The sequence below is a fragment of the Akebia trifoliata genome, chromosome 2 (genome assembly GCF_017979445.1).
Source record: "Akebia trifoliata isolate Shusen 1 chromosome 2, ASM1797944v1, whole genome shotgun sequence".
Classification (NCBI taxonomy): domain Eukaryota; kingdom Viridiplantae; phylum Streptophyta; class Magnoliopsida; order Ranunculales; family Lardizabalaceae; genus Akebia; species Akebia trifoliata.
Window position 1 is genome coordinate 10553533 of NC_141376.1, and position 13367 is coordinate 10566899.

Genomic DNA, 13367 nt, shown 5'->3' on the forward strand with positions numbered 1-13367 from the left:
TGGCACCCCAACTTTTACTTGTTGTTGACCATTCACTTATTTTATTGATTTTTAATTGGGGTGTAAGAAGTAAAACTTAGGGCAGCAGCTCTCTAAATAAGAAAAATTATCCTCACCCATGACTCAACCAACCCAAATGCATGGTCATGTGCGTCTGTAATACTATCCTCACCAGAGTTCAAGTGGCCCCCACGAATGTGATTGGGGCTGATTCTTCTAAGGGTCTCTTTAATTAATTAATGTGATCCATGAAATATACATAAAAAATAGCAGCTCACGTTTCTTTAATAAATATAAGCTTAGTCGCACTGCAAATATAAACCTATCATCCAAGCTTCAAATACAGCAAGTTTCAATGAATTAAAAGTGATTTCTAGAATTGGAGAGAATCGATCTTCATTGGTATCAATCACCAATCATGTCTACAGCCCCCACTTCGATAGCTCATTACCACTTGAGTAGCCTCCGTCATACTCATTACAGATCCCATGCTTCCATTCTTACTCCTCATCACCGTCCATCATGGATCCAATCATCTAAGCATCATGAACACTACTTCATGGGGAATCATGGGATGCTTCTGTCCAACACCAATCGTAGAGGGCGCGACAAACATGTTACAAAGATGTAAGCTCATCCGTTCTTGCTTATTAATTGATACATTTTTCTAATTAGAAAATACAAGCTAATTGATATTATTGATCCTAGATATCTTTCCCTAATGTCTAATATAACTTGTTATATATTAACTGTTCTTTTGAGATTTCTGACTAGAAATGGGTCTTAATTAATATATTTTGGATTGTGTTGGTTGTTGGATATAGGGAAATTTATGCAAGTAATGATAGTCAACAAGGAGATTCAACCCCTTCAGGATCTAGTGTTCCTGGATGGTAATTAACTATTATATATTAGAGCCATAATTTCACATATATAATCTTGTATCAATTTTGGGTTTAAAGTTTAAGAAGCTTAATCTAACATATTTGTAGTTGGTGTAGGTCTAGTTGGATTTTTGGAGAGATATTATCCAAACCTCTAACTTTCATCAAGAAAGGATGGGGAATGATACAAACGTTAAAAAGTAAGGATGAAGGAAGAATTCATTGATACCTTCCTTAATACACATCAATTTGGGCGACATATATGTTTAACCCAATTTTCTTTATTTTTAATCTTTTGTTGGGGACATTGCATGATTAGATGAGGTGGACACGGCCATAGAGGAGGCGGAAACTGTGGCAGAGACGGTGGAAAAGTTAGCGGAGGAGGTGGAGAAGGTGGCGGAGGAAGTGGCAGAGAAACTTCCTGATGATGCAAAGCTTAAGAAAAATATAATCACACTTGAAAATCTTGCTAAAGAGGCAGTGAATGATGCTGAAGAAGTCAAAGCTGTCATTACCGAGGTAATAATCTAGGGTAAACTACCATTTCTTGAGCTAAATATGACAAATTCCAATTCTGGCTAACTGTTCATTTTAATTCCCAAACCATGAAGTGAGAGATCTCAGATTTTCAAGTGACAATTTCGCAGGTTTTCAAGTGACGATCTCGCTAAAAGTAGTGCATGTGCGAGATCTTCACTTTAAGCTTACGGGATCGTCACTTGGAATAGGATTTTCATCAAAAGTTGATAGCGTTTTGGAAAATTTCTAAACATTCTAAGAAATACATTTTTGGGCCAGGCTATTTGAACCCACCTAAAACACAATTTGGGGTGAGATATAGAGAAGAAAGTAGGTGCAAATAGAATGACCCTACATATTTTCTTTTTTTTTTTTCATGTAGACCCTACTTGGTACATTACAAATCATTTGCATTGCAAATGTTTTGTGACGAAAGATTTACTATGACTTGGTAGCCATTGGGAATCTCTAAAAAAATCTTTTTTGGTGATTCGTTGATATTTGCAATAAAAAAATTCATGGTGATTTCTTGTTAAAATAAAACCAAAAGACAATTTTAACTTATTCAACCTCATGAAACAAATTATTTAAATTACAAATATATCCTTAATACTTGCTGCATTAACAAATATATCCTTGTCAAAAGTATAGTAACCTACATATTAGAATAATAAAAATACCCATCATCAAATAAACCAGTCAAATTACAAAAATACTTTTAGTACTCACTACAATAGATAGCGTGCATGTAAATTTTCTTAAATATCTCCATGATGAGGGATATTTTTGAAATAAAATTTATCGGATATTTTAGTAACTTTGCTATGCATAGGTTGAAGTCAAATGATTTACAGTATTTTTTGTGCCGCAAATCATTTGCTGAAATTTCTTAAGAATTTAGGTTATCAATGCAAATTTTTTGCAATACAAATCATTTGTGTCATTAACGAAATACTAACAAATTCTATTTTAAAAAATCATTTGCATTCGCAAATGATTTGTAGCATACCAAACAGGGCTGTAATAACAATTTATCCCCGCCAGAACACAAGTCAGTAGGTGAGGAAAAGAAAGAATGGTTGTTATAAAGAGAGCTTATATTTCCTCATCAAATTTTTTTTTTTTTTTTTTATAACCTACCCATTAATGAAATTATATATTTCACACGAAAAAGCAGAAGTAAACGAAAATAGTTCCAAGTAAAAAAACCCAGAAGAAGGTGAAATGGTGAAGTGGTGCAATCATCAAAGAATAGAATGATTATCCACTCCTAATAATTGTAATTAATTTCATTATGTGGTGTACTAAAAAAGATTGGTACATCAAATTACATTGTAATAAATAAATTTATATTAAATTATCTTGGGAAGTAGGAGCAAGCATACCACCACCAAATGTGAATGGCATTGGTCAGATCGAAAAGATTCTTTATTTCTATAGTAATGATGAAGTGTCCACATCTTGACGTGCAAGTGGGAGCAAGCATACCCTCACCAAATGCGAATGGCATTGGTCAGATCGAAAAGGTTCTTATTTCTATAGTGATGATGCACGTCAAGACGTGCGATGTGAGCTACAATCTTGAGGTCACTCCAGCACGACTTTTATTTCTATTAGCAACTAACATAGCCTTGTAAATTGGGCTCTTGGTTGCACCTACCTGGGGAGATCACACTGAAGCCAACAACCTAGCTTGTAAATAGGGCTCATGCAAAAGAAAAACTGAATTGTGAGTTGGAAAAGAATGAAGTTTGATTAATGATTTCAAATGCAAGTGCAGGTAGGAGAAGCAGAGAAGCAAGTGGAAACAATTTTAGAGTCTGCAAAGGATCAAGAAAAGGTGGTTAACAAAAAAGAGCTCGAACAATAGCTGACGGATCAGCTTACGTTATTAATTAGGCAAATTGCTAGAGGATCAATATGGTCATTGTTGAAAATATCATAATATTTGTGTTGAAATTAATTTTCCCATTTGTGATAGACCGATACATTTTGAGTGTGCTAGTTGTTATTAGAAATAAGATGCATCATGTTAAGGTTCATAAGATATTGTATCACTGTCAATGTATATCATCACAAGGAAGGCTGCGATCGAGAATGATGTATTTTTAACAACTGAGTCGTGATAATCTGAGTCCCCTATGTGGCATACTCAAAATACTCTCTTGATGTGACATGCCAGGAATATAGATTTTATGCCTTGGGATACTCATATACATTGTGAAGATGAGTATCTCGAGGCATAAAATCTATGGTTCTAGCACGTCATGAGAGTATTTTGAGTATAGAGTCGTGATAATCTGACTTCCCCACGTGGCACTGGAGTATCCCGAGGCATAAAATCTATTGGTTTTGGCACATATCATGTCAAGATGGTATTTTGAGTAAGCCCTTGGGGGAGTCAGAAAATCATTATTTAACAATATCAATTAGTATGTCCTATATTATTAGGAATTATTGATAACTAAAATCTTTATCTCTTACGATATTTTCTATATCTTACTTAGTGTAATATTTACAAGAGTAGTGCTAAGGGGGTGACGCAATGACGTGGTGGCATGCGCATAACCGTAGATGTTTTTCTTGAGATTAATCTATTTACAATACTCTATTAGGGCTCATGTAATAATCATTCCAGAATTTTCAATAAAATTCATTTTCTTCACTCGTATAATATCAAAGGAAAAAAATTATCTAATTTCAAGAGAGTATGTTTTCAAGGACAAGATAAAGTTATTCTTCCTGGTTTGTGCTCTTAAAATTTTGTGAAAAATATGGATAATATTGTCTTATAAATGAACTTCTTGACATATAATTTCATATATTGATTTAATTTCCCTGAATTTTCTAGTTTTGATTGATTATTTTCTAGAATTTTCGTATCAGAAAATCTTCATGGATGTTATCTAAACATAAGAGTGGGTAAGTCTTTTTTTGTTTTTCTAGGTTGGAATCTTAGGTCATACTTATCTCTAAGGAACAGGTGCTTAATTAAAGAACATTTACCACTAAAATAATTACGACGCTGATGACTCAACAACTTCTCTTAACCTAACGCAAACGTAGTTATCAAACTACAAAAATATATGAAAACTATATATATGAAATATGTGATTCTTCATGAGTAAACTTTTTTTATTTTAAAAAATTCTTTAAAAAATGAATATTTTTTTTAAGCCTTATCAAATGCTTTGAAGATGGACGGTCCCTGAACTTTCAATTTTTAACAACAAGATTGTTGCGCCTATGTGATGTGGCGCTTCCTCAACTGTCCAAATCCACTACGAACTCCAGGGAAATAGTAATATAGAGGATAAGCTCCCAATTACATGATTCAAGAGTTAGGCTAGTATGACCAACTAAGTATGACTTCAAATCTTTACTGACTGTCGTGGACGGGTCGATTCACAATGGAGGCAATGAGGGCATTTTGCCCTACAAGAAATTTTCAAACTTATTGATTTATATGCTATTAGAATGTATAACAAAAGTGAAAAAAAAAATCTGTCACTATTGTCTCATAAGAAATTTTAAGTGTCTTAGTTGCCCCCACATAAACAATTCCTGAATATTGGCTCCGTCCCTTGTCGTGGAATGTGGAGTTCATTGCGTAGATCATATTTTTATTTATAAAAAAAAATATTTATTTTTTTATTTTTATTTTTTTGACTTGATCCATGGTTTTGGAAAAGAATGATCATTGAACTGCCAAATCTAAAATTCAAATCCAATGATTAAAATAATGATCATGTTCTTGATGAACTAACTATGTGAAAATCCATGGCTAGAAATCATTAATCAGGATAGTATTTGTACATAAATCCACCAAAGTGGGGGAAGGATTTATGGATCTAAGGGTGTAATGGATTAGGCCGGTTCTTTAATGGACCACTTTTTTTGGGTTTAAAACTCCAGCCACCTACCCTACATTCAGGCCCGTTAGGCCCGCGGCTGTTTACTTTTACAGAGAGAGAGAGAGACCGAGAGAGGATGAAGACCACGATGGGCCTGTAGTCTGTCCAAGTCTGGTCTATCACAAGAATTCTATGGGTTAAAGTGCCTTTCCCAAGCCCATTTACTGTAGAACCAGATGGGCCTTAGGCCTTTCAGCCCATTGACACCCTTACACGGTCCAGTTGATCCTAAAGATTATGCCCCATGAAACAATTTGTGCTGGGAGTTGCCAAATACTAAATTACCCCATTGGCATAAGTCATCATCAATATCATTGGACCACACCATCATCCCAAATATTGGTGTCGGTAGAATCCCATTTTGGCTAATGAATTCTACATTGGGGAGAGTGATCAGTTGAAGCTAGTGTCCTCATTCTCAATCCCGAGGGGTTGGCTCAGTGGCAATTTTGCACTAATAAGCGGTTAATGCCTGTAGGTTGTGAGTTCAATACCCAATATGACCATTAATTCCCTAGGGAAGGCGCACCCTCACTTACCTAGTGAATGTGATGTGCGGGTGTCACACGTGCATCAGGACTTGTCCTTGGACAAGACCATGGTCTATGGACTGGACAAAGCCCAGATACTGGCCCTGTCCGCTGCCTTCAGGGACACCTGGTTATCAAAACAAAAAAAAAAGTGTCCTCATTCACACAATATTGAGGGCTTGATATTATTTAGCATTATTGAATTACTGCTGACACCAGATGGTATATCATCTTAGAGGATCTTATAAGTTTGGTGACTTAGACCCTATCTTCAAAAATAAAAATATCCATTCTAATATTTTCAACCTCATAAAGTGATGACTTCACATGATTGGGCGGACAGATTTTGATAATGGCAATCATATGGTTTGACAACTCTGCCAGATTGGATGGACCAGCACGATATTCATTTGAGGCCTCACTATCTCTGGAGCACAAATAATGACTATGTACTAATTACCTAGGAAACAACTATGAAATAACGAAATTGTGTCTCGCACACTTTATTCAATTTATGTGCATAATATGTATTATCTCTGCATAGGTGCAATAGCCACTATGTCCATAACACATGATTTTGTGAAAATAAAGAGTGTGACACCTTAATAGACTAAAAAGGGGGAGTAGTAGCTGGCTCGGCCCCAAATTTCAAACCCAAACAGCCCAAAGACAAGAAATTTTTTGCCCATAGATCTCATACATGATTTTAAAACTCGGCAAAACATATTGTCTCATCCGTGAATGAGAACGAGTCATCTCGGACAAGATATCCAATCCATTTGAATTGTCTTGGATGAAATTTTAAAAAATACCTTATAATTAAAACAAATCATGTCTTTGAAAAGACTTATCAACTCATCTTGTTGGTGGATGATCCGAGACAATTTGAACGAGATTTAAAATCATGATCTCATAGGCTCTGCATTGCGTGACTTATGAAATCTAATGAGGGTAGTTTTGTAAATTAGACATGTTGAAGTATGGCTCAAAATATATTGAGCTTGGTCAAAATATGTATATTTTTAAGTCGATCCAAGGTAATTTGGATTGGACTTATAACTTATGTAAGTAATCCACTTATGTGATACTTCTAAAAAGGATTTTGTTTTATTTTATCATAAGAAGTCTAACTTCAAATTTAAATCTTTTTTAGATAAGAAAGTAGAGAAAGAAAGAAATCTACAAAAGGAAAGGTTGAGAGGTTTGCGAAGATTGAGTTTTAAAAGAAGATGAAACTAAGTGAAAGATAACCAAATGAAATTTGCAACTTTGATCGGAACAAGAGTAGATCAAATTGCATTTTCAAAAAAAGCTAAGTCAAAAGGAGGCAATAACGCTTTGTGGAAAGACCAAACATATAATCTTTTATCCTTACTCTTGCTCCCCTCTCTTTGATCCTCATCATTTTCAACAAATTGGTAAGAAAAGATAAGATCAAGAAGGGATGTCACCTCACTAATTTTCTAGTCATTAAAATTTCACTTAAAACCAAACCAAAGTCCCAAGAGAGCTTGTGCCCATTGTGAAACAGACAATCTTGCATAGATTTAATAAATTTGCCAAAAAACAAAAAAAACAAACTCCTAACTCACTTTGCAACTTCCAGTCTTTCTCCATTAGTGATCGTTGTGGCATGTGGCATGTGTCATGTGTCATGTGAGGAAGCAAAAGTAGAAACGGTTTATATAGAAGAAAGGACATTTTTTTCACCAACTATTTGCTTCAATTTCATAGAACACACTTTTCATTATTGCTAACCAGCTACCTAGTAATTCATTGACCACGTCTCCCACCACCAAAATCTCTCCACTTTTTATTTTATTTTTATAAGTATAAGATTTTATTGAAAAATCAAACTAGAGGCCGAGATGGCCCCTGTACAAAGAAGCAAATAAAGAAGAAACAAAAATACAAAAAAGGAAAGGAAAATACTACGGCAAGCACTACAAACTATACCCAAACCCTCCTAAACTAAACAATACAAAACGACTCTCACTTGAAAAAAAATCTCGTGTCCTATGGAAATCTTTGCACAATTTGCTCTAATCCAAAAGAATAATAATCCCAAAATGTCAAAAATCATCTCTTGGGAAGTCTCTTCCTTTCCTTGGAACACCTTAATGTTCTTATCTTTCCAAAGTCCCCAACAAACAACAAAGAGAGGAATAGACCACAAGTGTCTTTTTCTATTAGAGAATACATTATTAATCCACCCATCAACAATTGCATTAGGAAAAACCCAAATAAAAGAGAGTCAGAAAATGAGACCAACAAGATATGACCTCAATACACGCAAGCTCATGTGATTGGTCGATCACAGATCTTGTGAGGAAAAAGTATGAGCAAAAAGTGTTTTTCCAAATCGCCAACCTTAATTCTAGTGCTTCATTTGCTCACATCAGTGTTTTTAAAATACCGGATTGATCCAGTGGTGTAATCTGGCCAGATTTGTACTAACATAAGTTTGGCTAATGAACCATCCGTATTTCATTGTGTAATCTTTTTATGAAAAGAAATAACAGATCCTATGGTAGGGAGTCGTTCTACATGCACCCTGAGTTTTGGGGGCATTAACTTATCAACCCATTTAGTAAAATCTTTCATTCTTAATTGCCCTCTCACCTTGATAAAAGGTTGAATTCAAATCTTTGAGATCTGTCATCTAATTCATGCTTAGATGTTTAAGATCAACGATTTGTAATTATCGATCTCGAAGTTTATAAAAGGTTAGTCTCGACAATAGCGTCAAAATTTGATCTCAATGATTTCAATTATTGATCTTCACAATTTGAGTCATCCATCTCATCAATTTAAATGGGGTTAAGACCATGGTTTCAAATCTCATCCGAAACCGAGATGACTCGTCCTACTTGTCTTAGTATCATCCATTTAATTAGAAGGCATTTTTTTTTTAAATCTCGTCTGAAACGACTCAAATAAGTTTGATGTCTCATTCATAGACAAGATAGAGACTTCAAAACGAGTTTTAAAACCATGTTTGAGACTTGAGAGTGCTACACGAAAGAAAAAAGTTAGGGGCGTTTAGAAAGAAATCCCTCCTAACTGGTTCATTAAGTAATATTTCTCAATAAATATACATATTTTTTTAATCTAATAAAAAATACAAATCAGTCGAACCAAATTGACTAGGTTGAGAGTACGGCCTGACCAATTAGACAAAGTCTTGGCTTGATCTTGGATCTCAGTACATCCATGAGTGGATGTCACATGTAGTGGGATCCATTTTTATGTGACTTTAAACTCCTACAAAGATCATTCCCATGACGACATTCAGATATGGGTTAGGTTAGCCGTTGGACTTGGTATGAGATTGGGACGTCCCAGCCATCATTCTTAACGTTCTTTGATTTATAATTTTCTTCAATTTTCTCAGGTAGCCATCATGGTTTAAATTAGTGAGAATTAGAGATAGCCCCAACATGAAATTGATGACATGCCTCCCTTAACATTAGTCTTCTGTGAGAGACTGACGAGATAACTTTCAAAACAATCATATTGCCCTCCACATCTCCTACTTCTTGTAAAAAATATTTGATTTATTTTTCCAAATATTCTTCATAAAGTGTAGAATCAAGAAAATGAGAGACAAAAGAGAGAGGTTGGAAGTTTAATGTTCAATGTATAAAGCCCTTTAAGTAAGTTTTAAGAAAAAAGAAATCAATCCTAAGATTTAAAGCGATTATTAAGGAAAATGGTCAAAAGTTTAGAGTATTTGAAGTCACTTATGATTTATGATTTGGATTAAAGAATTTTTGTTTTCAAAGATACCTATTTGATTGGAGACAAAGGAGATATGGCTTTTCTTAGTTTTATAGTATAAATTGTTTATTTTAGATTTTTTTTTTTTTTAAACATATGAAATGTTAATTAGGTCATTTCTTATCTTTTCTAATATTTTAAGAGGGTTAAATCGGATCGAAAATTTTTTTTTCTCTTAAAATTCTATTTAAGACTGAGATTTTCTAGAGAAGTTGAAGATGAGGGTATTTTTGAAAGTGACAACTTGCCAAGAGCATCTCAAAACAGTCTTCAAAACACCAAACCTAACTCTAACCAATCTTCATTTTTAAAGCATCCCCTTTATATTACTAGGGATATTTACGAAAAAAGTGATCATATGGTCAAGATAAGAAAATTGAAGGATAGAGATCGTAATATTTGTTAATTGGGTTAATCTTAGAAAGTCAATCTCCCCATTATTTTTTCTTCTATAATAAATTGAGTAGGCCTCAAGTAGGAATTGTATTCTATATAATGAAACATGAGAATGTCTAACGTAATTATCCATCTTTATCTCAGATTGGAATTGTTCCTAATAGAATATCCATCTTTACAAGTTCTTCATCATGTCAATCAATTAATAATGCAGAAGAAAGGTCATGTCCAACTTTTATAGCTTGCTTGTTAAAAAAGCATTTAATTGTGTTCAGCCAGCACTTATTTGCACTCATGCTTATAATCTTTTTGACAAAAAGGAGACACTCTTCTTTATTGGGCCTGTGTGACCTGGCACATTATATCTTTAAGACAACCCATATCAGATGTAGGATATAATAACAACCATGTTTCGAGAGGAAACCAACTAAAAATAAAATAAAATAATAAAGATGAAGAAGTAGGAGATGGTCACCCACTTCTTTTAGGTGTAGAGTCTGACTCAAGTCATCCTCAATTATGACTAATTCCTTTCAGGGTAATTTAGACATTTTTCTTGATGTTTGGTGAATATTTGAGTTTTCACCATTCTCAAGCTGATGACATATCCTCTTGACTACTGTCTTTTATGGGAGGCTGTTGATAAAACTACAGAAATACTCTTGTCTTCAATCTCCTAGTGAAAATTCTACAATTTTTTTCCCAAAACAATTATCTTTATCAAGCTTGAGTTTTTGTGATAAGATTAAGATCTATTGCACTCTTGATCAATTAATCAATTTTATCTATAGCTCCATGTTTAAATCAATGGAAATAAAATAAATAATTTTTTATGCTAAATGACTAAAAAAAATATAGAATTTTTGTGGAAAATAATGGCTTGCCAAATAAATCTAAGTTTTCACCCTAACCATTGAACTTGATTTTGTTTTTTTTTTGTTTTTTTGTTTTTTGGGAGGCAAGAGATAAATGAAAAGGGTACTTTGATATTTTTTTTACATTAGTCTCTCATAGAGGACAAAGGCCAAGGGGTGTAGTCACCAGTTTGAAAACATATTCACCTGAACATACAAGATTATGCCCAAATTACCCTTCATTCAATTACTTGAATTTATAAATAATTAAACGAAAAAAGTGGAACGAAATTGACATACTCCAACCACCCACTCCCATTATAAAAAGACCCCCTTCTCCTATTACTGTCACACCCAAGACACCCATCTCTCTCTCTCTCTCTCTCTCTCTCTCTCTCTCTCTATCTGTGCTTTGTGTGTGTGCGTGTGTTTGAGTCTTAATTTTTAATTTTATTTAGTGTAAAATGGCCGTAGCTGGAGTTGTGTGTGGCATCCTAATAGGGTTATGTTGTGCCATGCCTAGCTTAGCTACAGTTTACACAGTGGGAGAGGCAACAGGTTGGACGACAACTGTTGATTACAGCACATGGACTAAAGGGAAAACCTTTAAAGTTGGTGACACCCTCGGTTTGTTCTTCAATCATATCTTTCCTCAAATATTTCTCTTTAAAGTTAACTATTTTCTTTTCATCTTATAACGTAGAAGAAAAAAGATAATAAAATTAGAAGGATATTAATGAAAAAAAAATGATGGTAATATGACTTGCCAAGTGGCTTAGTCAATTGACTCTCTAACATCAGCTGACAAATACAGGAATCGTAGATCTGTACACTTAGGGATACACGATCACACTTTCCCATAATAAAATGTATAGCTAGGGGAGCCGTGTTTCCTGAGATGGATAGATCTATGGTTCGAACTTGTCCATGTCAGGGAGTCGATTGAGTATGCCACATGGCAAGTCATATTATGAGGACTCAAGAAATTAAAAAGAAAGAAGAGAGAAGATGAAATGCAACCTATGCCATGTGCACACCATAGGTTGTTATGGGAATGTGTGTCTCAACACATGAAAAATAGATGGTTTTGGAGGTTGGTAAAGTGATTAGAGTTTAATTTATTATAAGAGAGATGCTATTGCCACATCAGATTTTGTTAATGCCACACCAATTCCTATGCAAAACACTAGAGAATTGCACAGTTGGACTAGTGTTAGCAAAAGTTGGTGCGGCAATAATGACTCTCTATTAATTTATAAAGGAAAGGTAATTTTTTAAAAGAAATGTAATTTGGAGTTTGTTTGAACTTTAAACATTGTGGTGTTGGCAGCATTTAACTATGGAGGAGGACATACAGTTGATGAAGTGAGTGGAAGTGACTACTCAACTTGCACTGTTGGCAACTCTATAACTACAGATAGTAGTGGTGCAACCTCTATAACTCTCAAGACTACTGGAACACATTACTTTATTTGTGGAGTGCCTGGCCATTGCGGCAGTGGAATGAAGGTAGCAGTTACTGTGGGAGGTGGATCAAGTACTGGAACAACATCGCCAACTTCTCCTTCCACACCCACGCTCACCCCCACCACCACCACCACCACACCCACTCCTAAAACCACCACCGATTCCTTCTCATCTTCAGGCACCATTTCTCCCTCCATTGCCATATTGCTTATTGGGGTGGCATTGTTTAAGTTGGTTCTCTAGGAGAAGGAAGAGTAGCCAGGGTGGAGTCAGTGCTCTCTCTCTCTCTCTCTCTCTCTCTCTCTCTCTCTCTCCTTTAAGTGTTTTTTTGAGTATTTTGTAACACTAGTGTATTTGAGGACATGGATTGGCCCACATCTTGATGTTTAGTTCTTATTATTATGAAAGAACAGTGGGAATGATAATTGAGTGGGGTTATTAGTGAATAATTACATCCATTGTTTAAAGTTTTGTTCCATTTTCAAATGTTTCGGTGGAATATTTCGGTTTCCACTGACATAAAAAAAATGATTGATTAGTCCCTCCTCCTCCTCCCCTCCCCCCAAAATAAATAAATAAATAAATTGAGTTGATGAGCCATGGGAGATTTTATTGAAACGACAAGATTCTCTAAGGGCTCCCATATTTTTATGGGCACCTTTAAAAAATAAAAATTAAAAAATTTGTTTTGTGCACCCCATGTTACGATCACAATTTTCAAAAAGAAATAAAAAAAATTTAATTTGAACCCGCCCTTAGAAGATAGTGGTGTGTCAATGCATACAATGCGAAAAAAACCCATATTCAACGAACTAAGGTGTCAAAATTTTTATTTTCAACTCTTGTTTTGACAAGTCGAAACAATCAAATTAATAGAGGATGGGAGAAATTCGATGGCTCAATGCTATTGAATCTGAGAAACTTCAAAATTTCAACGACCTTGGACCGTCAAAATTTAATTTCTAAAATAGGTGGGTGTTGGCCCGTAGAATTTTCTTATTGAACTTTTCAATTTTCCCC

General features: G+C 34.6%; 2 protein-coding genes across 2 annotated transcripts; both read left to right on the plus strand.

Annotated features, from left to right (window-relative positions):
* The first annotated feature begins 294 nt into the window (after positions 1 to 294).
* Positions 295 to 3438, plus strand: LOC147409482 (uncharacterized). Its single transcript, XM_086459443.1, has 5 exons — positions 295 to 627; positions 825 to 893; positions 1002 to 1084; positions 1204 to 1406; positions 3187 to 3438. The coding sequence occupies exons 1-5, from the start codon at positions 419 to 421 to the stop codon at positions 3274 to 3276; spliced, it is 654 nt and encodes a 217-aa protein (XP_086315569.1). The 5' UTR covers positions 295 to 418; the 3' UTR covers positions 3277 to 3438.
* A 7834-nt stretch (positions 3439 to 11272) lies between these two features.
* On the plus strand, positions 11273 to 12825 carry LOC147409483 (Cupredoxin superfamily protein). The gene is made up of 2 exons (XM_086429540.1): positions 11273 to 11507; positions 12211 to 12825. The coding sequence occupies exons 1-2, from the start codon at positions 11345 to 11347 to the stop codon at positions 12588 to 12590; spliced, it is 543 nt and encodes a 180-aa protein (XP_086285666.1). The 5' UTR covers positions 11273 to 11344; the 3' UTR covers positions 12591 to 12825.
* Positions 12826 to 13367: the final 542 nt, after the last annotated feature.

Excerpts from the sequence above, each read along its gene's own strand:
- LOC147409483 (XM_086429540.1), top strand. The coding sequence starts at position 11,345 with ATGGCCGTAGCTGGAGTTGTGTGTGGCATCCTAATAGGGTTATGTTGT. Across the intron at positions 11,508-12,210 it reads TAAAGTTGGTGACACCCTCG|CATTTAACTATGGAGGAGGA; the intron begins GTTTGTTCTTCA and ends TGGTGTTGGCAG.
- LOC147409482 (XM_086459443.1), top strand. The coding sequence starts at position 419 with ATGTCTACAGCCCCCACTTCGATAGCTCATTACCACTTGAGTAGCCTC. Across the intron at positions 628-824 it reads GACAAACATGTTACAAAGAT|GGAAATTTATGCAAGTAATG; the intron begins GTAAGCTCATCC and ends TGTTGGATATAG. Across the intron at positions 1,085-1,203 it reads AATGATACAAACGTTAAAAA|ATGAGGTGGACACGGCCATA; the intron begins GTAAGGATGAAG and ends TTGCATGATTAG.